Below are 27,551 nucleotides of genomic sequence, written 5' to 3'. Positions count from 1 at the left end.
GGATTTATTTAAACTGCCGACCTGACCCTTCACGCTGTTGCCTAATCCACTTCAGTGCACTCTCTGCGCATTCAGGTGGAGCCCAAGTTTCCCAGAGTGGCTGCTGGGCCTTCTGCTAGGCTCTCCCCCTCATCTTTCACAGAAAGGCAACAAACACCTAGTTCTCAGGGGTTTTGAAGGACACAGGCCGTTCCCTGCTTCTGGGACCTCAGTCAGCCTTTGGGTGCCACTCCCTCTTCAGCTGGTTGCCTTCCGAGCACCCTTGGAAGCTTGTTGTCATTCAATCGTGTCTGACTCTTTGCAACACCATGGACCGCAGCACACCAGGCTTCCCTGTCTTTCACTGTCTCCTGGAGTTTGCTCAGACTCATGTCCATTGAGTCGGTGATGTCATCCAACCATCTTATCCTCTGTCGCCCCTTCTCCTCCTGCCTTCAATCTTTCCCAGCATCAGCGTCTTTTCGGGTGAGTTGGCTCTTCCCATCAGGTGGCCAAAGTATTGGAGCTTCAGCCTCAGCATCAGTTCTTCCAATGAATATTCAGGACTGATTTCCTTTAGGATGGACTGGTTTGATCTTACTCTCCAAGTGAGCTCAGCTCAGGAAATTCCTTTTAGGTTGTTTTCACTGCGTCCCACACACCCACTCACCCCAAAGTTCCAGTAATAACCCTTAATGCCTCTAACATACATCATACGGCTCACTTCCAGTGCTCAGTCAGTTTCTGCTAAGGGAAAGAAGGGGAACATTTCTACTTAATCCTTGAAAGGAGTTGCCTCAAGTGAAAGTGAAAGTGAAGTCGCTCAGTCATGTCCAACTCTCTGTGACCCCATGGACTGTATGTAGCCTACCAGGCTCCTCCGTCCATGGGATTTTCCAGGCAAGAATACTGGAGTGAGTTACCATTTCCTTCTCCAGGAGATCTTCCCAACCCAGAGTTTGAACCAGGGTCTCCCGCATTGTTGGCAGACGCTTTACCATCTGAGCCACCAGGGAAGTCTCTAGTTGCCTCAAGGAACCCAAATTCAAAGGCAAGAAGAGCACTGTACTGCTCACAATGAAATGGACCTATGAGAGCCATCCATTTTGAAGCAGAAATGAAAGACTACAGAAAGGAATGAAGATCAGAAGAGCAATAAGACAAAAGAGCAATACCATAGGTGTGTATGGCTTTACGATTTATAAAGTGTCGTTAGAATTATTCGTTTTTACAGCCCAGGGAGGTGGATACTTGTATATTCACTTTACAGATAAGGAAGCTGAGACTTGGAGCTGTATCTGCTTTATGCCCAAGGCCCCCAGGTGAAAGCTGACAGATCTTCTGCCTCTCAATTCAGCGTGTGCCCAACCCACCCCACCCCTTGCCCATTTCACAGCTTGCCTAGGAGAAGACAAACATAAGATATTAATAAAAATACACTTTTAAAATTCTATATACCCACTGCTCTATTTTTAAAATGTACCTCTTTTAAATTATACTATGCTAATGAGCTCTATTTCCAGACAGTAATCTGTTATTGGGTGTTACTCGCTTAATTTAGACTCCACTACTAAATCTTAATTTAGATGCATTCCTTCTAATAACATCGACAGAAGTCTGTGTGTCCCGCCATTCATTGCAACAAATTTCAGAGTCTAAATGTGTTATATTCATTCCATTACATGGATGAGACTCTACTCTCAGAAAATTCTTGTTTAGCACTTCATTTTTAGGCTAAAAATGAACTTTTTTAGCATTTGCGTGTAAACATGTTTATCTAAGGTCTGTGTTAGAATAACTCCTTGAAAGGATAAGGGATTGTCGTAAATTGCTTTTTAAACATGGAGCTGGCAGTCTCCAATGCATATTTACTGTTTTCTCTTTGAACCAAAGTGGGTAACCCATGCTAAGTAACTTTACTCACATCCGACTCTTTGCGACCCCTGGATTGTAGCCTTCCAGGCTCCTCCATCCATGGACTTCTCCATGCAGAATATTGGAGCGGGTAGTCATTCCCTTCTCCAGGGGGTCTTCCCGACCCAGGGATTGAACCCAAGGCTTTGGCATCTCCTGTAGTGGCAGTCAGGTTCTTTACCACTAGTACCACCTAGGGAAGCCCTAAATGGGTAATGACAGGGAAAGTCGCTCAGTCATGTCTGACTCCTTTCCACCCCACGGACTATACAGTCCATGGAATTCTCCAGGCCAGAATATGGAGTGGGTAGCCTTTCCCTTCTCCAGGGGATCTTCCCAACCCAGGGACAGAACACAGAGCTCCTCATTGCTGGCAGATTCTTTACCACCAAGGAAGTGGGTAATAGCTGTATCCTAACTTGGAGACATTCAGTATTACTAAACAGCTAGTATGTACCAGATTACCAGGTAGCTGCCAATAATATAAGACCCTCTTACATGCTGTGAAAATGCTAACATACCTGGGGGAGAGAGACACAGTCCAATCTGTGGGGACAGAAGAATAGTTAAATCAACAAGTACAAAACACGGTTTTTGGTGCCAGGAACGTGGCCTGGTTAGGAGAATGGGGTCTCGCACATCCCTGCTCAGTCCTCTTTCCAAGCACACTTTCCACCTTCCCACTGTCCCCTAATTCCTGTGCCAGCGTCACCCGTTTGATAGCATGGAGCTATCTCAGAGACTCTGGCTCTAGTTTCACCGACACACATGACTTGCGATTTTGGATTCCTACTTCCTCTTGCTCAGATCCTGCAAGATCCCTGACAACTGAGCCTTCATTCGCTTAAGCTGAAAACTGTGCAAAGATGAACATCTGCAGTTAAAGTTGGACAATGTTACTTTCTTTTCAGTCTAATCCCCTTTTGCTTCTCTCCCCAAATGTATGACGGTGCTCAGGTAAGCTCATTGCATGAATTACACAAATACACAGAAGTAAGGTATCCATGGCACCAGAAACACATCTTTTTATCATCGCACAGGGTCATCAGCCGGCCTGGGGAAGTGCTGAGCACCTCGGTGCACCGGGGATGAGCTGTCAGGAGCCTCCTGCGTCTCCATGGCGACGCGTCACAAAACAGCCTCCACCGCAGCACCCAGTTGAGCTGGTGGAAAGCGCCCCGCGACGACGGCCTCTTGGAGCAAGAATGGCAGAGCCTGGGCCGGAAGATGCGTGTCCTTCTCAATATGGCAACAAGAGACGGCCAAGTAAGCCTGCGGACCCTGCCAGCTGGCCAGGCGAGGTTCGGGGGCGGGGTCCCTCCTGGAGCTGGGGTACCTAGGGCGACGGCTGCCTAGGTCTTCAAGATGCCGCGCTTTTATGGATGGAACTCAATTTAAATGGAGGCTGGGAATTCGGGGAGAATGAAAGGGCGTTCCTGACCTTGCCTCTCCCCAGACCTTCGCCCTAACTCCTGCCAAACCCCTCCCTAAAGGGCTCAGTTGTTTAAACGCCCGGTGAAATGCCCAGGAGGGTACAAGGGAAAGGGAGGACTGACGCCTTTGGGAGACCAAGGCTAAAGACAAAGACGGAACGGTGGTGGGGCGCTCTGAAAAGAGCAGACCCAGGGGGAGCCCTGATCCCAGGCAGGATCTGAGAAACAGCCCAGAAAGGGGGGCAGGGCTGAAGAATGCAGAGACGCGACCCCCAGGCGCAGAGGCGGCAGAGGCTGGGAACTAGGGCCCTTGGTGCTCGCTTCTAATCTTCGCTTCCCTTTCTTTCAAGGGGATTTTGTATCTAACAGCGGCAGTGCTTTTAATACTAATTCTGCATGCAAATGCCGCGGGTTTACTAACAGCTTTTTGTGTCGGTGGAGGGAGAGCCACTCTAGCTGAGATGCTAGTGGCATGATTACTGTGTAGTCAGCTCCATCCCGGCCTTTCTCGTGGCAATAATAACCCACTGCAGCCCTCTGGCTGGGTAATTGTGGTTCTCTGGTGGCTCCAGAGCAGTGGGGATTGTTCAACTGTAAATTCCCTAGGATTGCAGTCCCCGGGGGAATGAATGAAATGCATACTTTCATCCCATTCATCCCTTTGTAAATTACAAATAGCAGATGAAAAAAAAATTAATACAAAAATATTTACAACGCCGAGTTTCTCTGTGGTGTCCAGGCAAACAGGAGAGGCAGAGGATGGTGGGGGGGTGGGGAGGGGTGCTCCTCCCCAGGATCTCCCGCTTTGCATTCCCCTTGAATCTCGTCTCCCTATCTAGCCACCCTGCCTTGGTTTCTTTCACTGTCTGCTCTCCCCTCTCTTGCCTGGGAATGTTGCGATCCTCCAAGGTGTATCCCTCTTGGTTTACATACTCTATCTGAGTGGCCACATCCTGCCACAGGGCTTCAAGTCTACACAGAGCTGCCAATTTGTGGCTCTCTAATCTTTAGCTCATAAACTCCTCCCCAGTCTCAGACCAAAATATCCATCTGTCTACCACATGCCTTGGATGTCACAGGAGGGCCTCAGACACATGTACAAAATTACACTCCTTGTCCTCCTAGACCCAGAAGTGCAGCGAGGAGGGTCCCAGATGCTCAAAGTAGAGGGGAGGGCACCGACACCTCAAGGTCATCACCAGGTCTCATTGATTCTGCCTCCAAAGTGCCTCTTCCCCCTGGGGGAGTTTGACCCTTCACGCCCAGTCTCAAATCTCTAACAGTCACTCCGTGCTGCTCCATCTTCCATTGCTGGAAGGATCACCCTCCAAAAGGTGGGTCTGATCTCAAAATAGGATTAGGTTGATAATGACCACCGTGGGCTGATTGCTATCAAACTATTACTATTGACTGGGCTCTTAAGTGCTGTATTTGTTCCAAGGGCTATCATAAATTAACATGGACGGGTGGCTGAAAACAACCAAAATTTGTTTTCTTATATTTTGGAGACCAGAAGCCTGAAATCAAGCTATTGACTTGGCTGCACCCCCTCTGGTGGCTTCTGGGGAGAATCCTGCCTTGTGTCTTCCAGCTTCTGGTGGCTGTCGGCACTCTTGACCTGTGGCCGCATCACTCCAGTCTTGGCCTGCATGCTCACAATGGCCTCCTCAACCCCTCTGCCTCTCTCTTATGAGGATGTTGAAATTGCATTTAGGGTCCAACAGATAATCCAGGATGTTCCTCGCCTCACATCCTTACTTGCATCTGCCAAGAGTAATGGGGCCTAGGTTGGTGTTGCTTGCTTAGGAAAAACTTCCTGATTTCTCTAATAGTTAAACTCAGAGCTTCAAATCAGGCTCAGGGATGGTTCTTTAGAGAGCAACACCACCTCACAGTTTCTCCCCACTTACTTGTCCATGCTTGAAATTCTCTCAACAAAGAGCATTAATTCTGCAATTGGAATAAAATGCTTTAAAGTGTAAAGTGATTCCCACTAAAAGATAATGTCATTTCTAGTATGACGGGATCAGAGAGTAGACAGGAGTCTGCAAGCAGAGGGACAGAGCATGACAGGTAAGGGCTAAGCCTTCATTAGACTAGGGGAGCCTCAGGTGGAGGTGAAACTCACCAAATGTGAAGGGATCATTTCACCCAGGTGCTGGTGAAATGTAAAAAGCCACAGGTAACTGCCAAGCTATGAAGGAGTGAATGACCACTGAATTGAAATTTATAACTATATTCCCAAGTAATTTGGTGGTACTTCGTTGACAATGAGAGGTTGGGCAGATCAGTTCTAGGGTCTGCCAAGGCGGGAGACCTGAGTTTGATATCTGGGTTGGGAAGATCTGCTGGAGGAGGGCATGGCAGCCCAATCCAGTATTCTTGCCTGGAGAATCCCATGGACAGAGGAGCCTGGCAGGCTATAGTACATAGGGTCGAAAAGAAGCAGATACGACTGAGTGGCTAAGCACAGCAGTGAATCCTCTGTTCACACTCTCCCGGGTCTGCCAGCAGCATTTGTCTTGTAGGTGGTCCCTCCCTCCTCCTGGAACTTCCTTTTTCCTTCTACTATCCACAGCCTCCTGGTTCTCTGCTCATCTCACACTCTTCTCAGCCTCCTTCTCCAGCTGCTCCTCATCTCCCAAACCTCTTGACATTGGGCAGCCCTGGGCTTCAGCCTTCAGACATCAGCTCTTCTAATGACACTCCGTCCCTTGCTGAGCTCACCCACTCTCACGGCTTTAAAGAACATCTATACCATACAATGGGATTCCCTGGTGGCTCAGCTGGTAAAGAGTCTGCCTGCAATGTGGAAAACCCTAGCTCGATCCCTGGGTCAGGAAGATCCCCTGGAGAAGGAAGTGGTAACCCACTCCAGTATTCTTGCCTGGAAAATCCCATGGATGGAGGAGCCTGGTGGGCTATAGGCTATAGTCCATGGGGTTGCAAAGAGTTGGACACAACTGAGTGACTTCACCATACCATACAATCTTGCGCAGTTATTACAAAGAATGAATTGGAGCTGCACCAGACGAATTGAACGGATTTTCATATCATGCTATTAAGTGACAGATAGAAGAGATACACAAAGGTTACTTTGTGTAGGATAAGCCTCTTTTTGTAAAACAAAATAGGACTAAAACCCAATACATTGGGATTTCCCTTGCAGTCCAGTGGTTAAGACTCCACACTTCCAAGTCAGGAGGCATGGGTTTGATTCCTGGCCAGGGAACTAGACCCCACATGCCATGTCATACAGCTAAAAAATTAAAAATAAATAAAGAATAGGGGAAATTTAAAAAATAAAATATTTTACAAACCAGTTTGACATACATAGATATCAATCTGTGTATGATTTTATCTGCTGGTCTGAAAGTCTGGAAAGAAACAGGCACAATTGTTAACAAGGGGGGAGGGATGGGTGGAGGGTGAGGACAGCATGAGCAAGAAGGAGTAAGGAGAAGGGGTCCAGGAGAATACCTGACATGCAAACTATGGCCCCTTTTGTGTAAAATCAGTTCATGGATTTACAGATGTATCTAATATGCATGAAAAGTCGGGCATTAAAACAGTGATAGTGAGTGTATTAAGATGATAGAATTTCAAATGAACTCCCTTTATAGTTTTATGTATTGCTCAAATTCTTGAAAACAGCCTATGTGAATTCTCAAGGAAAACAGTAGACCTATTCGAGTAACTTAAAGAAGGGATTCCCAGGTGGCTCAGTGGTAAAGTATCTGCCTGCCAACGTGGGAGACATGGGTTGGATCCCTGGGTCGGGAAGATCCCCTGGAGAAGGAAATGGCAAACTACTCCAGTATTCTTGCCTAGGAAATCCTATGGACAGAGAAGTCTGGCAGGCTATAGTCCATGGGGTCTCAAAGGATCAGCCACAGCTGAACACATTTTTATTTAGAGGGGAAACTCAGATGATTAAATTGAGCTTCCCTTCTTCCCTGGTGGAGCTCACAAGTTGGCCTTCATTCCTTTAGACTCTATATTACCACTCAGAATGTTTGTCTCTTGCAAAATTGCTCTAAGTATTGAAATAACATTTGATCAAGATATGCTGTTGGCCACATTTAAAACCAGTTTGTTGTGCTCTTAGCAGGTGATACCAGTTGGGATTCTTATGCCACCACGATGAGGACTGCATTCACACCTAAGACAGGAACAGCACCTGCTTTGTTTCGGTACATCCCTATTCGTGCCAGATTGATATACACACTTGACCTTGTTCACCTATCTTTTATTATTCAGAGTCCAAAACTGATAGAGAGTAATCAGAGAAGGCTTATAGAAAATGCATTCAGATAAGACCCAATGCACACACAGGTCTCCTCCAAGCATCAGAGAGGGTTTTCACCTTAAAACAGTATCCGAAGCCCCTACAGGGAGATTTAGAAATTTAATACATAGATCCTTCATAAAGCCACTGTGTGTCTTGCTTTACAACAGAGTCAGTATATAGTTAATATAATTGTGCTACCTAAACATGGAGCATGAATTGAGTCCATTACCTGGTTTATAGGAGGTAGGCAATAACAACTGAATGAATGGACAAGTGAGGAATTGTTAGCACTTTCACGCAACTGTAGTCTTAAAAGGTCGAACAAGGTCAAGGTCCGCTTACCTTTACCTTCACCCCTCCAACTATTGGTTCCTAAAGCAATATCGCCTTTCAGCTTCTCCCCAGCTCCGCCTGAACCAAGGGTAGTGGGAATTTCTCTCCATCAGCTGCCCCTCTAAGCTTGTTGGTGGGTGAGCAAGGGTAGGGCTACCATCTTTCATTGCATCAGTGGTTGATGGGAAATCAGCAGGGAGGACCCTCCCTTGCCCGTATTTACTCTGTAGATTGCTTCCAATGGAGAGGATCTTTTCACCTTAGAAGCGCACGTTGTTGAGAAGTCCAGTGGAGTATTGGCCAGACTGTGGCAGTGCAGTCAGGCAGAAATGGGTTCTGAGTTGAACCTCAGTTCCCTATTCTAATTAACCCTTATTTTCTCTGCTACCTTAGACAAGTAACAAGCCCAGTTTTACTTCGGCTAAAGGTTTTAAGGTTGGCAAAGTGGGAATGATGCCTCATAACTAACGTGTTTGTTCTGAGGACAAGTTGAACATATTAGTCTCCTGGCTAACATGAAGAAGTCACCCCCCCCCCATATTTCCGTTCATTTTCCCTCAACATAATATTTATGACAGATTTCCAAAAGGCACAGGGCTGCAAGACTCTTTATTTCCGAGTTACTTGCTATCCCACTGAGCCACATTATGTCCCCTACGGGGAGATTTACCATCTGACAGTAACGGTTGTCTGAGGAGGACACATTTGGGATGAAAGCCAAAACCAAATGGGTACTTATGGAGTCTAGGTCAGTGGTCTTCAAATTCACATCTTTTTAAAGTTCACAGGAAAGTTCTCATCATAAATTAAAATAGCTGTAAAACATAAAACTTCCAACCCATCCTAAACATTGACATTTTAAGACAAGACCATTAAATTGTTTCTTTACACATAACCAGTGAGTAATCTAACCACCTTAGCAAATTGATACTCTCTGACCCTTTTAAAAATATATACAAACAAGCTCTTCTTTAATAGATTATTTATTTCATTCTCTTTCCTTCTTGAACTCTTACTCCCAGTCCACTTCCTCCATAGAATTTTACCCTGCTCTAATATATTTTGTGTTTGAAAGCAATTTATTGATCACTCCATTATACCTCTTTGCAACTGTTTCAGTCTATTAATTGAAATTAATTTTTAAACATGTTATATGACTCTGAGTATTGAGTTATCACAATTATTTTTAGTACAGAATTGCTCAAAGCAATAAACACATTACAAATTGTTGATAATTACTAAACACAAAAAGTAAATTTTTTGGAATTGCATCTTAATGAGATAAATGGGGATGTTTTGTTTTCAATTACTTGATGTCTCCATATTTGAGTGTTATTATTTTTGGAATAAGACCACACTCAGCATCAATTTTCCCTACTTTTTTTTTTTTATATAAATGCTTAGATTGAGAAGACTTGTTCTCATAATTAAGTAGATGTGAATGAAAGGAGTTTTAGTGAAGCATTGCCATTCAATACTCTGAACTCTTCATGGTTTTATGGCAAAATCACAGGTGATTTTTAATGATTGATTGGCTGACAGCTTGGTTGGGTACTCCTTCACTTTTATTGAAAGAAAATAATTAGATGATTTGTCATCCAGTTATTGAGTTATTCCCTATCTCATTTTCTGAGACATGTACTGAAAAGGCACGTCTTAACAAATGATTATTAAATTACATCTGTTACTCCTTCACTTGGAAGAAACTTATTTCATATTATATACTCAAAAAGTACTTGGAAAATAGGAACATTAATTTCAGTAAATGTTTTCCAATATAATATTTTTTTTATCATTACATACTTTAAATCTATTTTTATCCAAATCTTTGAGCTGAAGATTTAACTCATGCGATTTATACCAGGCTTACTTAGCTGGTAAAATCAGTCGTTGTCCAACCAGCAAGTGAAGTTAGGTTTACTTCCTGTCAAAATAAAATCTGGCTACACTTCTAGGTCAAGTAAATGTTAAAATATGTTTTGAGAAATATTATGAAAACTACTGATAAATTATGGAATGCATATTTTAGTGAAGATTATTAAAAGTAGACAGGGGAAGTGTAAAGTGATTTAAGTCTAATATGATTAATTATATCCAAGTAATAAAAATAATACAGTGAAATGTGTAGCTAAATATGTAAGCTATCTGTTAAGTGAGGAGTATGATTTAAAAAAATGAGGTTTCTTAGTTAAATATGTTCTCATGTGTTCAGAACTCTGGTGCTTGACTTTGGGAAATAATTAAATAATACCATGCATAAAAATCAGAAACAACTGAATTGATTTCTTTAGATACCAAACAAATATTTACTATGCATTTAATGAAAGAAAAAGTTAAATAGGTTAGCATATAGTTATACATGTAAAATTAATAGTATGACAAGCTAGCATATATTTTCATGTATTAAATATTTTACATAATAAAATAAAATGAGGATTGGCTATATTGAAGTAAATGTTTCATAATATATATGGGTTAAAAAAGTAGATTTAAGTATCTTATTGAATGATGAATTTTAAAAATCTGAAAAAAGATCACAAGATTTTCATGCACCAGTTTTATACAGTAAATCTTTAAAAATGTGATAGTCTCAGAAAGATTCCAGTTACACTGAAAAGAATCAGCATTGCCATCCTGTACTGTTTCATCTTCATAGAGATGCTCTTCTTTCCTGCTATCGACATATCCTAGGGACTTTTTTAAAAGCTGGAAAAATGCTTACATTTAAAGATGTGAGTGAAAGAGCCATTTTCAGCAATCTATATTCTCTGCTCTCTTAGAAGCTCTCCTTAGAGAGGGATGAACATTTGATAGTTGTTAGGAAAGGAAAAACTAGCTGTTACTCTCAGCCACACCATCTACAGCATACCTACATTCAGGACATCCCCACACAGGCCAGAATACTCTGGTTACAGTCCCACCCTTCACTTTTGACCTAGAACAGCAAGTCCTGGGTAAGTGTATGGAATTTGGGTTACAAGAGGGTTCCCTGAAATCACTGTAATGAAGTTTCCCTTTGCCAGGCACCCTTCTCATGGTTGGCAGCTTATACCCCAAAGTATAATGATGAAGAAGAATGCAGAGAGCAAGAGATGGGAGATGTGGGAAAGAAAGACCCACATAGATATGCAGATTTGTACTTGGGAAGACACGTTAGGAAAGAGTATACTGAGAAATGCAGATGTGCAAATTGATTCCTTTAAAGTAATCTGTGCTGTGTTCCCTTTGCAAAAATCTTCATGCACCTTTGATGACTTTGGTTTGATTTAGGACCACAGTCATGCTTACATCTGCTCATCTAAATGACAAGTGAAACAGTCCAGCATCCAGATGGATCCCACTTTTCAGATGTTTGGTTTCTTACAAACATAACCTGAATCTAACCCATCCCTCTTTTTTTTTTTTAAGTCAACATGAAATCTTTTAGACATAGAAAAAGGAATATACAATAAATTTCCAATTATCATCCAGCTATAATAATCAACAACACATGGACATTTTTAATGTATGTCCTCCACTTAGCCTTACCACTTGATAATACTGAAGCAAAATCCAGGCATTATATCATGTTAATCCAAAATATTTGGGCTTCCCTGGTAGCTCAGATGGTAAAGAGTCTACCTACAACACAGGAGACCCAGGTTTGATCCCCGGATCAGGAAGATCCCCTGGACAAGGGAATGGGAACACACTCCAGTATTCTTGTCTAGAGAATCCCATAGACAGAGGAGCCTGGTGAGCTACAGTCCATTGGGTTGCAGAGAGTTGGACACAACTGAGTAACCCAACACACACACAATTCTAATTTGTTTTTATGTATCTTTGAAAGATAAAGACTTTTAAAATATGTAACAATACCATTATATCACCTAAAAAAGCAATTCCTTAATATCAAATAGCCAATCAGCAATCAAATTTTCCCCAATTGTCTCATAATTTAAAAAAAGAATTTGGCTAGAAATTTAATCCAAACAAGGTCTACACTTGTATTATCTTTATTCACTTAATCTATAGGTTCCTCCACTTTTCTTTCTTTCTTGTTTTTTTTTTTGAGAATTTCTTTGTCAAAGAAACAAGTTATTCTTCTGGATTTTTCTGACTCCACCCTCATCATGTTATTTAAAAACATCCTCCTTTTCATGTATTTCCTGTAATCTGATATTCCAAAGACTTCATCTGATTCAGGTTGGGTATTTTGACAAAAATATTTAATAGGTGGTTTTTTGTGTGTATATTCACAGTGGCAACTGCTGATCATTCCATTATTTCAGTAGAGACTTGAAAACCATTGGTATCCTAATTCTTATATTTCTTCCTTTTATTAACTGGAATACTTTTCATAGAAACTTTTCTTTACCAAGTATCTGGTTACACTGAACTACTTGTTTATACAGACGAGTACTCAGTTATTTTTTAAAAATTAATTTAGAAAATTAATTAATTTGAGATTTTTCTTTTAAATTTCACATTAGGACTCCCGTACTTTTGTTAAGGGCTATCCTAAGATACAGAATTGTTTTGTTTCAGGGAAACCTAAATATTGAAATATTTATGGCATCAAGTCTTAAGCCAGCCAATCTTTGAAAAATTATTTGACATGTGTACTGTTGTGAAATTTGGTATGTAATCTTAGTTTGGTTTCCACTCTTTTGTTATAGTCAGAAAAGTACCAGAAGGCTAGGATATACATATTCACTTAGTGATCCTATTCCTAATCAAACACAGTACAATGATGAGTATGTCTGGAAATCATATTCTAAAGAGGATTCAATCAATGTTGGGACTTCAAGAGGAATCAAGAACCACAGATTTTACCCTAGTCAGGTAAGATATTATCTACATATCTTTTGACTTTAATTTGTATCCATAATCCATAAGAATGAGAGTTTGGATATATCCCAAAGATCCTTCATCATCTACAGCTATGGTCCTTCTTAGACTATTTTTTGCTCACTTTCTCACAATTATTTCTAACTACTTCTCCCTTATCCCCCTAAATAAGAAATATTTTTTAATTAAAGTGAAATTCATGTAGCATGAAATTAACCATTTTCATGTAAACAAATCACTGGTAATTAGTGTTCATAATGCTCTACAACCACCATCTCTATCTCATTTCAAAATATTTTCATAATCCCAAGAGGAAACCCTGTACCCATTAAGAAATTACTTCCTGTTTCTCACTCCCCTAGTGTCTGGCAACTATCAATCTGCTTTCTGTCTCAGTGGATGATATTCTAGATATTTTATATGTGGAATCATACCATATGTGACCTTTGTGTCTAGCTTCACACTTAGCATTGTTTAAAAGCATCATTTTCAAAGCTCACTCATATTGTAGCATCTATCAGCACTTTATTCCTTTTTATGGTTGAATAATATCCTATTGTATTTATATACCACAATTTGTTTATCCATTTATCTATTGATGGACATTTGGGTTGTTGCCACCTTTTGGCTGCAGACTCTGCCTGCAATGCAGGAGACCTCTGTTCGATTCCTGGGTCAGGAAGATATGCTGAAGAAGGGATAGGCTACCCACTCCAGTATTCTTGGGCTTCCCTGATGGCTCAGCTGCTAAAGAATCCGCCTGCAATGTGGGAGACCTGGGTTCAATCACTGGGTTGGGAATATCCCCTGGAGAAGGGAACGGCTACCCACTCCAGTATTCTGGCCTGGAGAATTCCATGGACTACATAGTCCATGGGGTCACAAAGGGTTGGACACAACTGAGTGACTTTGACCTTTTGGCTATTATGAACAAAGTTGCTATGAACAGGCACATACAAGTATTTGTATTTGGTATCTGCATTCTCAAACCATCAGAACTTGTACTATTTTGTTTATCCAGAATGCTCTTCTCTTATCCACCAAGGTAACTCATAGGCTTAGTTATAAAAAGAGCCAGCTAGAATTCCCTTCTCCACTAAATGAAAGTGGCTGACCTTCTCTCTGTATTCTAGGTACTATGTACTCTTCTCCCATCATAAAAGGCAAAGCTCAATTGTAGTAAAAGATTTCATTTATCAGGTTGCCACATGGCATGGTGCCGCCTGGGATGGAACCACCTGGACATGTTCAGTGGGTAATAAGGTAGTAGAATTTGATGGTCAGGTCAGTAGAATTTAAGGTCAGGATTTGATGACTGCAACGAAGTAAAACAAGGTGGCCGTGAATGAAGGGTGCTGTTCCTGTTTTTCACTTGGATGGCTGGGTCTGTGCTGATGCTTTTTACTGAACTCGAACTTTCAGGAGGACCAGGTTTGGTGGGGAAGGATTTAGGGGAAATGTGAGCTCAGTTGAAGACATGTTGGGTGAGAATATGTCCAATGGCAGTTGAATGCACAAATCTGTGACTCGAATGGAAAAGGTGAGCTTTAGATGTAGACTTTGGAGTCATTAGAACACATACACATGCTCCATTTAATTTGGTTCCTCATGGCACCCATGTATAATCTATTTACCTCTTGAGTATTTTCCTTAAGATTTATAATTAATGCAAAATAGTTACAATATTACACTGTATATGTATACACATGACATACACATACATACTGGACAGCATTGATTTTCCCTGTAAGTGTTATTGAAGGCTCTCAACAAATGACAGCCGGGGTGGCAGGGTGGCCTGCGCTGTCTCAACCAATGAGAGCCAGAGTGGGCGGGCCCTGTGCTGTCTAAGCCAATGAGTGTTCCTCTGCCAGCCTGTAGACTCTCCCGTCACCTAAGTTGAGGGTCTATCGCATTATTTACTCTTCTGAGGCCTCTCTGCCGTTTTTGGCCCATCGTTTTGCTTCACATCCCACATTCTATGCATCGGGAAACCTTATTTACCTATAAAATATATTTAAATATGATCACGTCTCCCAGTCATATTTTCTTGCCCTCCACACGAAAAGTCAAAGAAATGACAAAGCTCCATGTTATAACTGAGTCAGATGATAGCTCTGCAAGACACTGCAACTTCAATGTGATAGCTGGGTGCAAGGAACTCAAAAGAATGTATATACAAAAACACTTCCCAGGTGGCACTAGTGGTAAAGAACCCACCTGCCAATGTAGGAGATGTAAGAGACCTGGGTTCGATCCCTGGGTCGGGAAGATCCCCTGGAAGAGGAAATGGCAACCCACTCCAGTATTCTTGCCTGGAGATCCTATGGACGGAAGAGCCTGGCGGGCTACAGTCCATGGGATCACAAGAGCTGGACACGACTGAATCGACTAAGCACATACATACAAAAACACATGTGTTCTTCATTCCATGAGGTGAAACCCTGTGGATTTTCCTGAAAATTGTGTTTGTATCCATAGGACTTCTTTCTCTGGACACTACCTCAATCAACAACCTCAGTAAAAAGCTACTTTCCTTGGAAAATTGCTGCATCCATGGAAGAGGTTCGGAAGGCAATAGGAAATCAGTTTATTTCCATCACAAAGAGAGACTTTGTGGACCGATCGAAGGGTAAACATTCATTTTTCTCCTTTCCCTGGTGAAATGTTGGGCACCAGAGTCTCCATGGTGAGCAACACAGATGTGGTCTCTTCCGTCAAGATACTCACGGTATAGACGTGGAGAAAGGCAATTTTGCAAACAAAAGTTGACCTAGTGAGCACCTATAAAAAGGTGCACGTTGTGGGAAATGCAGGGTGCTGCGGGTGCACAGTAGGACATTCAGCCCGACACTGGAGGAAGAGGTCAGGAAAGGCTTCTTGGGTCCAAAGGACAAAGATGAGCCAGGAGAAGATGATGGGGTCGAGTTAAGCCTGCTGTCTTCAATTATTTACTGCTGGGTTACCATTTTAAAAACACTTATGTTAAAATTCCTTTTATTAAACTGATATGTGCATAGATTGAAATCTAATAGTTACCTAAAGGTTCACAGTGAAACAGCAATTCCCTGACCCCTCCCTCATCCACTCTCGGTCCTACTCCCACTGACTATCAATTTCCATCCTTTCAACTATTTATTCTTATGGGATCCTCCATATTTTAAAATCATATCCTCACACTACTATTTCTGATTCATCAGTCCTAGGCATTATGATTGACTTCAGTTATAGTAACTGAGGATGTGGTCCTCCTACAATTCTTTCTCATGTCCGCTCCATCCATCCTTTCAATATAATTATATTACAAATTTGGAGTTAATGCAATTGCTAGTTGTTTATATTATAATTATGACCATATGATATATTATAATTATGTTAACACTGCCTGGGTTTCCCTGGTGGCTCAGTGGTAAAGAATCCATCTGCCAAAGCAGGAGGCACGAGTTTGATCCCTGGGTCAGGAAGATCCCCTCGAGAGGGAAATGGCAGCCCACTCTAGTACCCTTGCCTGGAAATCCTGTGGACAGAGGAGCCTGGCAGACTATAGTCCATGGGGTCACAAAGAGTTGGACATGACTTAGAGACTAAATAGCAGCAACAACAAACACTGCTGAGCCAAATGATATTTTATGGATATGTTTCCTTTTAGTTCTCTTTTGCTCTTTTTTACCATAGTTAATAACTATCTCTTTTCAGATGCTTAGTTTCCTATGTGCCTGTCACACTCACTGAATCCGTTTTTACCTGGTCCAACATCTCGGTGCATCACCTTCTGCTATGCCTGGGGTCCTTGGGTCCAGAGCTGCTTTTGTTCAGTTTTGCCCCAAGAACCTGGCTAAGAAGGGTAATCATGTGACTACCATGAGGTTAAGAAGGTGATCCAGGGAATTCTAACCACTCTGTATCCTAGTTTTGACCAAGATCACCTGTTTTCCGCCCTGAATCCCCATGCCAGCCTTCCACTGAATCAATTCCCTCTGACTTTGAGCCTGCTGGAGGTTTGCTGTGTGGATTAGCTCAATTTTTGTTAACCCCTTCTGCAGTCCCTTCATTTCAGCTTTCTCTACTTTGCTAACTCAATTGCTGCATCTCTATTTGGTTTCCATCTTCTAAAAATGTGTTAACCTCTCCAATCTCCTCTCAGTCTGGTCAAGTGCAGGGAGGGAGGAGTCATTTGCATGGATACCATCCACTGGGTTTCATAGGAAGCACTGCTAATTCTTTTACTTCCAAACCCTTCCAATCTGGTCTCTGCCCCCATCTGATAACTGAAGCTACTCTTGTCAACGTGCCGAATAACCTGGCAGCATGATATGTTGGTGGCCACTTGCTCCTTCTTGAAACTCTCTTCCTTTGAACTTCTGTGACAGCACACTCTCCTGGTTTCCCCTACTTCTTTGTCTCCTTCTTTTTTCGGTCATTTTTTCTACTTGACCTCTAACAGAGTTCCTTAGAGTTCCTGGTTCCTTTATAAAAGCAACTCTCCATCATCCTGAGGATTTCTGCATTTGTATCTCTTCCTCAAGTCCTTCCTTGGGCCCCTGATTTTGTGTATTGGGGGATCAAGTAGAGGCCTCATTAGGGTTCCAAGTCATCACCTTCTTCTTCCCCTAGCACTGAACTTGCTGTATCATCTACAGACCCCTGCAATTCCATCGCCACATGGCAGCCAGAGGCTCTTTCACAGTCTAAACTGGATCGAATACTTCTACTCTTCTTTTCACTGTCTTCCTTTGCTCTTTGAATAAAATCCATGTTCCACTTCCTTCTCTTGGTTCACAAGGCCCTGCAAGCCTGGCCTGGCCCTTGCTTTCCTCTTCACTTCATCCCTCTCATTCACTAGCCTCCAGCTACATGAGACTTTTTTCAGTTCTGTTAAGATCGCAACCTCTTTCCCACCATCGGTCAGCACTCAGCCTGTCCCCTCTGCCTGAAAGGCGCAGTTTCATTTTGTCACTCTCTTGACTCCAGCTTAAATGTCACCTTGCCTGTGAACCTTTCCTAAATTTATCTGAAGAGGCATGCTGTCATCTTGCTTGTCTGTCGCCTTTGCATTCTGCAGTCATTTGTTGACTGATTCTTGTTTCCTGTTGTAGGTGATTTACTTTTTCCTCCACTACTCAATATGCCCCCCAAAGCTCTTATTCACTCAGAGCCTAGTACAGTATGTAGCCTCATTCCCTGTAAATATTTCTTGAGTGATGGAGAGAATGTTTGGGAAGTATACTTTCTGAAGCTGGATGGGAACAGAATCAAAAGACCTCCATACTTCCAGATAAAGGGTAATGGAAAAACATCTGAAATGTCAGCATTCTTAAAAGATGTCTTTGAGTTTCCAATTAGAGTTGTGCTTTCTGAAAGCACAAATTACCATTTCCCCATGTGTGGATAAATACCCCAGACCTGTCAAGACTCCCTCCTAAATCTCTCACCTCCATCTGCTTCTTTCCCTCCCCACGGCCACTGCCTTAATCCAGGCTATCATCATCTATCTCTTGGATGACCTCTAATCCACTCCCCTCTCCAACTCTGTCTCCTCAAGTCCATGTCCATACTAGGGTCATAGTAAGTTTCCAGATGTGCCAATTGACATCACTTTCCAGCTTAAAACCCGTCAGTGATATCTGCCTCCCCTTTATTCCCAGGATAAAAGCTAAGTGCCTTAAGGTGAGTGCTGTATAATCTGGTCCTTGCCCACCCCCACCCCCCGCCAGCGTCCTCCAGCCTCCACGACTGCCCCCTACCCTCCAGTTTTACAATGCCTCCTATAACCTTGTGCCCTTTGCCCTCTGCTCTTCTGTGTGAAGACCTCTCCCTCCTTTTATTTTTAGCCTATCTCTGTCCATGTGTGCTCAGTTGCTCATTCGTGTCTGACTCTTTGCAACCCTGTGGACTGTAGCCCTCCATTCCCCTCTGTCCATGGGATTTCTCAGGCAGGAAGAATACTGGAGTGGGTTGCCGTTTCCTCCTCTAGGGGATCTTCCTGACCCAGGGATCGAAGTCATGTCTCCTGCAGCTCTTGCATTGGCAGACAGTTTCTTTACTACTGAGTCACCTGGGAAGCCCTATCTGTGTCCATAATTGAAGTCTAAATGTAAACTTCATTTCTCTCCCAGAAGTCTTCTCTGATCCCCCAGATTTGGATTGGTGCCCCTCCCATGTTTTTGTAGCTCCTGTCTTCCCTCTTCCACAGCATTTATCAAAAAATATCGTGATTCCCTTTTATGTATCTGTTTCTCTAATACTTTAAGCTTCTGAAACACAGAGACTGTGTCTTATCTTTGAATCCTCATTATTGAATTAAGGCCAATGAGTGAGAAGCAGTAAAAGGGGCGTGTTTACACATTCAGGCTTGAGAACTTGGCTTTGATGAATTAGAACAGCAGAACTAGCTTTCACCTGGCTATAGAGTAAGTGCCCATGGTCTTAGTAGTTTTGAACAGTCCTTGCTGTAGATTGGCAGGGGCCTTTCTGCAGCCATCGTGTGCTATGTGTGCTAAGTTGCTTCAGCCGTGTCCAACTCTGTGCGACTGCATGGACTGTAACCTGCCAGACTCCTCTGCCCATAGAATTCACCAGACAAGAATACTCAAGTGGGTAGTTATTTCCTTCTCCAGAGGATCTTCCCCACCTAGGGATCGAACGTCATGTGCTGCGTTTAGTTGCTCAGTCATGTCTGACTCTTTGCAATTCCATGGACTATCTCAAAGGGGCAGTTTCTCCCTTTGGGCTATAACTACTCTGGTATCACCTTTGTGAAAGTGTGAAAGTGTTAGTTGCTCAGTCGTGTCTGACTCTTTGTGACCCCATGGACTGTAGCCCACCAGACTCCTCTGTCCATAGAATTCTCCAGGCAAGGATACTGAAGTGGGTAGTCATTTCCTTCTCCAGAGGAACTTCCTCACCCATGGATCGAAGCTGGGTCTCCTGCATTGCACATGCATTCTTTATCAACGGAGCCACCAGGGAAGCCCTATCACCTTTACCAACTGGAAAAGAAAACCAGTGGGAATTGGTCTCCTGAGACGCAGGGATAGTCCCTCGGGGAGGGGTTAGCATTGCGTCAGGTTATCTTCTCTGTTGGGACTTCAACAACATCACGGCTGCACTTCAGCACTCATATGGTGTTCCTCAGATCCTTCTGTATCCGGAATTTCTCCCAATAGTGCCGAAGGAACTCATTTATAGGAAATTTTATAAAGACTATAAAACCATTAGTTAAGGGTTAAGAACTAAGAGTTACTGTAAGCATATATCATGTAGGCAGTCACTAGAGTGTGGTTCAGATTAATTACTAATACATAGCTATTACGTTTCTTTTTTCTCTTTTGTTCACTCAATTTAGTAAATATTTAATGAGGTCTATTATGGTGATATGTACTAAGGTCAATGAAGAGAAGTTCCTTTCTCTTCAAAGGAACTCAGAGTAAATCCAGAGCCTGATTTTTGTCATTTCTGGGTCTTCATCTCCAGTTGCCCTACTTGTGGACAAGTCTCTCAAGACCCTTCACAGTGTGGATCCTAACCTTCCCCTCCTGCTTCACCCTCAGCTACTGCTCCTCCCTGCCCTGCATTCTTCACCTTTACACCAACTAGACTGCCTTAGATGATTGCACCGTGCATTTTAGCTTCAGTGCTGAACATTCGTCAAAACACACCTTTTGCTGTGTCTGCCTTTCTTTTTTTTATTTTTAATTGAAGGATAATTGCTTTACAGTATTGTGTTGGTTTCTACCAAACATCAACATGAATCAGCCATAGGTTTACCCATGTTTCCTCCCACTGTATCTGCCTGTCTTCCTTCCACCTCTGGGTTTCTTTTCTTTTTTTTAAAGATTTTTCATGCAGACTGTTTTTAAAGTCTTTATTGAATTTGTTACAATATTGCTTCTGTTTTTTATGTTTTGGGGTTTTTTTGGCCATGAGAAATGTGGGCTCTTAGTTTCCTGACTAGGGATCGAACCTGCACTCCCTGCATTGGAAGGTGATGTCTTAACCACTGGGCCACCAGAGAAGTCCCTCCCTCTGGGCTTCTGTAGAACCTTATCCAAAGCTTGGAGTCAGTGATTCTTAAGCATATGGGAAGCTTGTTCACAGTATAAGTGCCTGGGTCCCTCTCACATCTAGGAACTCTCAATGTCTGGGATGAGGTTCAGCAGGTATATTTTGGCATAACCTTCCTATGTAATTCTGATGTATTATCTCCATTTGTTACAGTTGCAAGATATTACATTCTGTATCTGTGTCTCCTGTATATCTCTTTCTCATCACACTCATTTGAGGTTGTCTTAAGGTAGAACACCCCATGGACGGAGGAGCCTGCTAGGCTGCAGTCCATGGGGTCGCGAAGAGTCAGACATGTCTGAGCGATTTCACTTTCACTTTTTACTTTTATGCATTGGAGAAGGAAATGGCAACCCACTCCAGTGTTCTTGCCTGGAGAATCCCAGGGATGGGGTCGCACAGAGTCGGACACGACTGAAGTGACTTAGCAGTCGCAGTAAGGTAGAAAAATGACTTCATTATCTTTAACTTTGGCACAGAACACATGTAGGAACTGAAAGCATTTGCTTTTGAGTGGTAGCTAAGGAAAAGGGAATGGGAATTTGTTTATTAATAAAGCTATTAGTAATTCACAAAAACCAAGTTATATAGATGGTGCTTACTAGCAACAATACCAGACAGTTGTCCAAAATATCTTAAGGAGTGTCCTGATTTTGCAGCCCTAGAGTTTTCTCCTCTCTATAACCTTGTCTTCTCGGGTGGTTTATGAGGTCATTATGAGGGCCATTGAGCACCCATGTCCTCTCTCCCTGTGACATCTAAATTAAGAGATACCATATAGTGAAACCCTTTCCTTCTGTGCTGTTCTGGACGGAGATCATTCTTTTAAAAAATCAATATTAAACTTCTCTTGGGTGCCAGTAGATGACATCACATATTGCTTGATATACAATGTACATTGGAGTCTATTTTGAGAAGACCTATTGAAAAACTATTTTGGAAGAAGAATCAAGGTTAGAGTCAGTAGTAATTAGCACTGTTGTGACATTGCTCATGATATTCCTGTTTTTAATATTTTTGTTCTGATTAAAGCTGATGTTGTGTGATGTGCCTCTGAACCAACATTTTGTGGCAAGAATTAGGGGTGAGCTCATTCTAAGTGAGATGACATGATTCTCTCCTTTGTTAATCTGGTAATGCTTGTGGAACCTGGCTTTAGCTAGTACGTCAGAGGTTTTAATGATCATATTAGTGAATATTTCTTAGCAGAGTTATTTCCAAAAATAATACTACTATGACCCACTAATAGCAATGATCTGGCCTAACCATCCATTAGTAAGGCCCTTTTTCAAGTGGTTCTTTTCCAGGTAATGGGGATGATGTGTACTGCCTGTCTAAGTTTGCTGGATTGAGCAAATAAAAATACAAGATGCTCAATTAAAACTGAATAATGATATTGCATTAGCAGCTCAGTTGTGTCTGACTCTTTGCAATCCAATGGATTGAAGCCTGCCAGGCCCTTCTGTCTACAGGATTTCCCAGGCAAGAATACTGCATTTGCAGGCAGATTCTTTACCATCTGAGCTACCAGGGAAGTCCTAATAACAGGTAAAAAAATGAGTACGTATACAGACACAAAAAATTATTCATTATCTGAAATTCAAATTTAACTCCACATTTCCATTGCAAGGGCCTTGTGTAGCAACAAAACAGCAACTACAACAAATTTAACTGAACTCCTATATTTTATATGGCAACCATAGCCCTATCTAAAATATCTCACTCTGCTTCCTAACCCCTGCCCCAGGGCATGGGCAGGACTGCTGGAGTGAGGCTTGCTTTCTGAGTCCATGAAGCAGAAACAAAAGAACACTCCTAACTGATGAACAGTATATTCATTAGAAACTACTTCTGATCATTTTAGCCTATGCTTCCTGTGCCTGATAAAGCAGAAAATTATTTCTTGGTTGAAACGTCCATAAAAGTACATTGACCATACCTCTAAATGCAAGAAGAGAGGGTTCTGAGTGTGATAAATTGGAAGCTACTGCCAGAAGCAAAATGGAATGAAAATATGATGCTATTTAGAAATACTTTATGAGGAGTAATTATTGCCTTCCATTTGTACCTCCTCCCCAGATCCAAAGGATAAACAGCGTTCTCAGATGTTTATGGAATGGAAAAAGTTAGTTCCCCGACCAGCAGACACAGAATTTCGAAGGAATTACCAAATTCCAGCTAAAATTCCTGAGTTACAGGATTTTAGTTTCAAATATGGATGCTACTCAAGCCTACCCATTGCTTCTCAAGGTCTAGGTGAGTACATCTGTAGCTTTTTAAAACAATTTTGTAGACTGTTCTTATTCCGAGACTCCTCAATACTTTCCACAACACATCTGTGGGACCTGGCGAGTCCCACAAATAAAGGCTGGGATTCTCTGCTCAGTGACAGCTCCTTGTCTTCCCTTCCCATGTGTCTCTCTAGTCCCTTCTGTGCTGTATAGCCACATGAGGAGCCAAGAGCGTACGAAGAAGCAGTCCATTTACCAAAGTGATTACGGGAAAGCCTACCTAGATTTCTTGACGATTCTGAACTCATTCAGCCCGTCTCAAGTCACAGAGTACCTTCAGGGTGTTTCCTACAAAGGTAAGATGAGGTCTCAAGTTACTATTCGATAAATTACAGATCATAATAATATGTGGCTTTCCACCAAATAGAAATTTTCCCAACTTCTAGCCCCTGGTGTTCAATATATATGTATGTGAATACAAAAAGGTGGCACAGTGGTAAAGAATCCACCTGCCATTGCAGGAGGTGCAAGAGATGCAGATTCCATCCCTTGGTCAGAAAGATCCCCTGGAGGAGGGCTTGGCAACCACTCCAGTATTCTTGTCTGGAGAATCCCATGGGCAGAGGAGCCTGGAGAGCTACAGTCAATGGGGTCACAAAGTGCCAGACATGACTGAGCATGCATGCAACATATAGTTTTATGTAAACCTCAACCTACTGAAAATAAATTTTTCTTCCAAGAGGCCCCAGTGAATATATCCCCACTTATTAAAAAGAAAACATCTAGCTTTTCACTTACTTCTGATCTCACTTTGCTGTGGTTGAACTGCTCCAGGGCGACTTCTCTTTTTCTTACGGTTAATTGATTTCTCCAGTGGAAGTCTGTACTCTCTCATAGCTTTGCTTTAGTTTGTGTAATCTTTATTTCCTCTTCGGTGTTTTTCTGTGTGTGTGTGTGTGTGTGTGACAGTCTTCTTAGGGTACATGCAAATCTTCATGTATCTCATCCTCAAAGAGATAAATGTCATTCAAGACTGGTTGGGTCACTTTCTAGGACACATATTCCTATATCACCAAACTAACATGTTATGTACATTATAAAACATTCAAAGTTAAACGTGAGATCACAAAAACAAATGCCAGCTTAGGTGGAGAGTAACTCAGGTGCGCGCGCACACACACACACACACACACACACACACACACACCCTGATCTCTAGCCCTCGGGTGGCATTTGTCACACTCAACACAAGGACAGGTAACATCACTTACATTCTTCCTTTCTCTTAGTTCTGGCTGCACAGATGGTAATTTCTAGGAGTGACAAAGCTTTACAGCTCTACCATGTACAATTTAAAAATACGTAATTAGAATTAGGGGACCATAGATGTTCATAACCAGACAAGACTCCTTCAATTTCCAGATGAGGAAATGGAGGCTGGGGAAAGAGGGGCCTCCCATGGTCAGTTATCACTCAAAGACTGCAAAGCCTACCAATACTGGTGGGCAGAAAAGCAACCCTGGCTTTCATGAAACTTTTGGAACAATAGTCTCTATTGTTTTGTTTATCATCACATCACCCAGAACAAGCATGGTCTAGGTGCTTCACATATAGCACTCTTCATCCATTCCAACAACTGTGCTAGGTAAGTATCAGTACCTTGATTCAGAGATGAGGCAACGAGTAAATAGAGATGACAGCCGTATGCCATGTGTGCTCCGTCGTGTTTGATTCTTTGCAACCCCAAGGACTGTAACCTGCCAGACTCCTCTGTCCAGGGAATTTTCCAGGCAAGAATACTAGAGTGGCTGCACAGAACAAAAGCCTAAGTCTATTTCATTCCATAATCCACGCTCTTTCCAGGAAGTCTTGCTGATCCCTTGAATATTGTTTGCTCTTTTTAGTCAATAATTACATTCAAGAGATGTTGAATATTGAAGAGTCTTTTTAGCTATTAGACATAATAGCTTTGACTATCGTGATTCTTTTGATCTCATTGAATTCATATTTAGAGTACTACTGTCGGGTATTTGTCTACTTAGAAATTTCTCTATTTAGCCCTGAAATAGTTAAGTGGAAAATTTCATCCTGTTTTTCTTCATAATTTTCAGAAAGGCAGATTCTTGATCGCTTTTTTCGCTCTTACTGTGATATGGGCCAAAGAATGGATAAAAAAGAAAAATAGTTCAAATGAAGAACATCTGAAAGTAACTGAGTTCTTTTCTCAATAATCAAGAAAAAATAAGATTCAAATTGTTCTGAATTATAATTTCATCATGACTTTGTGTAATTTTGTTTTATTTTTAAACAATAAAATCATTTAAGGCTGAAAATCATCACTTGCCTCCCAACCTATTCCCACTCGATTTTAACTGTATCCAGTGAGTTTTGATATAATGTTTTCTCACCATTCTCTTTTGGACACTTACTTTGTGTCTTCAATTCTGGTTTCCTCTTTGAACCAGGAATTATGTGGAAGAGGTTTCTTAATTTTTCAATAACTAGGGGATTAAAAAATTCTTTATTGTTGATTTTGAATTTGAAAGTTAAAAACAAATCTCTGCTTTGGGAAAATTAGCCAACATTTTTTATGCCAAGTATAAGAATGATTTGTGTATTACATGAATAGCAGAAGAAAAAATGTATAGTTAATTATATTTTTAAGCCACTTCTTTGTCTTAATTGCACATTTTAACTGTCATATTCTGAGGCAAAAATATTAAAAACATTCCACAATGGAAGTGTTTTCATCAATGTCTCCTAGTATTTCTGGGATTTTTGCTACATATTTTTGGCTCCTATGTTTTTTATTAGTGCTTATGACTTACACAGAGCTTCTTCATTTTCCTATTACATGTTATTCTTCTTTGACCATGTTAATGGTTTTGACCTTGAATTATGTTTTAATTTATATTCATATTGCCATTCATGCTGGGTTTGTTTTTTTTTCTGTGCATTTACTTAATTCCAAATTTCTCTCTCTCTCTCTCTCTCTCTCTTTTTTTTTTTTTTTTGCTGTTTATGTCTTTCTTGGAGCACCGGGGACTGTAGCTGTGGCCCATGAGTAATTTCATATGGATTCTCTCTCAGTTTAGTGTGTGCAGTGGGACTTCCTGTCCTCCCAGCACTCTCCAGAGCATGTCCCATATTCCATCAGGATCTTAAACCAAATATTAAACATTGAAGAGCCCTTTTTTCAATGAATATTTATTGAACACCTCTTATGTGCCAGGCAGTGATGTAGATCTTGGGGATACACTAGTAGTGAAAAGACATACATGGAGCTTGCCTCGCGGAGAGAGGGACAGATCATAAACAAGTGAAAATGAACAGGAGAATTACGAAGTGTAAGTGCTACACACAGCATCGGGCTTCCCTGGTCGCTCAGATGGTAAAGAATCTGTCAGCAAGGCAGGAGACCTGGGTTTGAGTCCTGGGTCAGGAAGATCCCCTGGGGAAGGAAATGGCAACCTGCTCCAGTAATCTTGCCTGGAGAATTCCATGGACAGAGGAGCCTGGCAGGCTACAGTCCATGGGGTCACAGAAAAGTCACACATGACTGGGCGACTAAGCATGCACGCACACACACACAGTGTAAGCAGTGTTGTGATAGTCCAAGGCTCCTATAAGGAGGCCTGGTTTAAGCTGACCCATTAAGAAGAGGAAGGGCCAGCCATGCCAAAAGATGAGCAAGAGCTCTCCAGGCTTGGGGAACAGCAAGCCATCCAAGTAGGAAATATCTTGAAGTGTTTCTTGAAGTGTTCTGGAAAGAGTCAGAAAGCAGAGTGGCTGAAGCATAGTCAGCTGGGGACCATGCAGAGGGTCGTCAGACGAAAGAGGTCAAGGAGGCGGGAGTCAGATCATGGATGGAGAGAGTGTCGTTGGCTCTTGACAGCATGGGCCCTCTTGTTCTAGCTTCTGTGTCCCAGAATAGTCAATAAACTTATGCTAGTACAAGCTGTGTATCCCTGTGAACACGGTTTGGTTTTATGTTAACCCACTTCCTCAGACTGTGCTAACAAAGCTTCGCCTGAGGCTGAAGGTTTCATCTCTTCAGAGACGTTATAGCTGGATCTTCAGCTTTCCACTGACCTCCTTTCCACAAAGGTCCATCTAGTCAAAGCTTTAGTTTTTCCAGTAGTCATGTATGGATGTGAGAGTTGGATTTAAAAAAAGAAGAAGAAGACTGAGTGCCAAAGAACTGATGCTTCTGAACTGTGGTGTTGGACAAGACTCTTGAGAGTCCCTTGTTCTGCAAGGAGATCAAACCAGTCAATCCTAAAGGGAATCAATCCTGAAGATTCATTAGAAGGACTGATGCTGAAGCTGAAACTCCAATACTATGGCCACCTGATGCTAAGAGCCGACTCATTAGAAAAGACCCTGACGCTGGGCAATATTGAAGAGGGTTCCAGCCCCTGGGAGTCCCAGATGGGATCACTGACCTCTTTTTTACATTTTTTTGGCCAAGTTGCC

General features: G+C 42.0%; 1 protein-coding gene across 1 annotated transcript; it reads left to right on the top strand.

Moving 5' to 3' along the window:
* The first annotated feature begins 783 nt into the window (after nt 1-783).
* On the top strand, nt 784-25,575 carry TEX26 (testis expressed 26). Its single transcript, XM_061133422.1, has 7 exons — nt 784-1,159; nt 2,934-3,159; nt 12,609-12,774; nt 15,262-15,412; nt 22,924-23,100; nt 23,270-23,431; nt 25,187-25,575. The coding sequence occupies exons 4-7, from the start codon at nt 15,337-15,339 to the stop codon at nt 25,258-25,260; spliced, it is 489 nt and encodes a 162-aa protein (XP_060989405.1). The 5' UTR covers nt 784-1,159; nt 2,934-3,159; nt 12,609-12,774; nt 15,262-15,336; the 3' UTR covers nt 25,261-25,575.
* The last annotated feature ends 1,976 nt before the right edge of the window (nt 25,576-27,551 follow it).

The sequence above is a fragment of the Dama dama genome, chromosome 30 (genome assembly GCF_033118175.1).
Source record: "Dama dama isolate Ldn47 chromosome 30, ASM3311817v1, whole genome shotgun sequence".
NCBI lineage: Eukaryota > Metazoa > Chordata > Mammalia > Artiodactyla > Cervidae > Dama > Dama dama.
The sequence above is the reverse complement of the archived record's forward strand: the minus strand, read 5'-3'. Positions and strand labels throughout refer to the sequence as shown.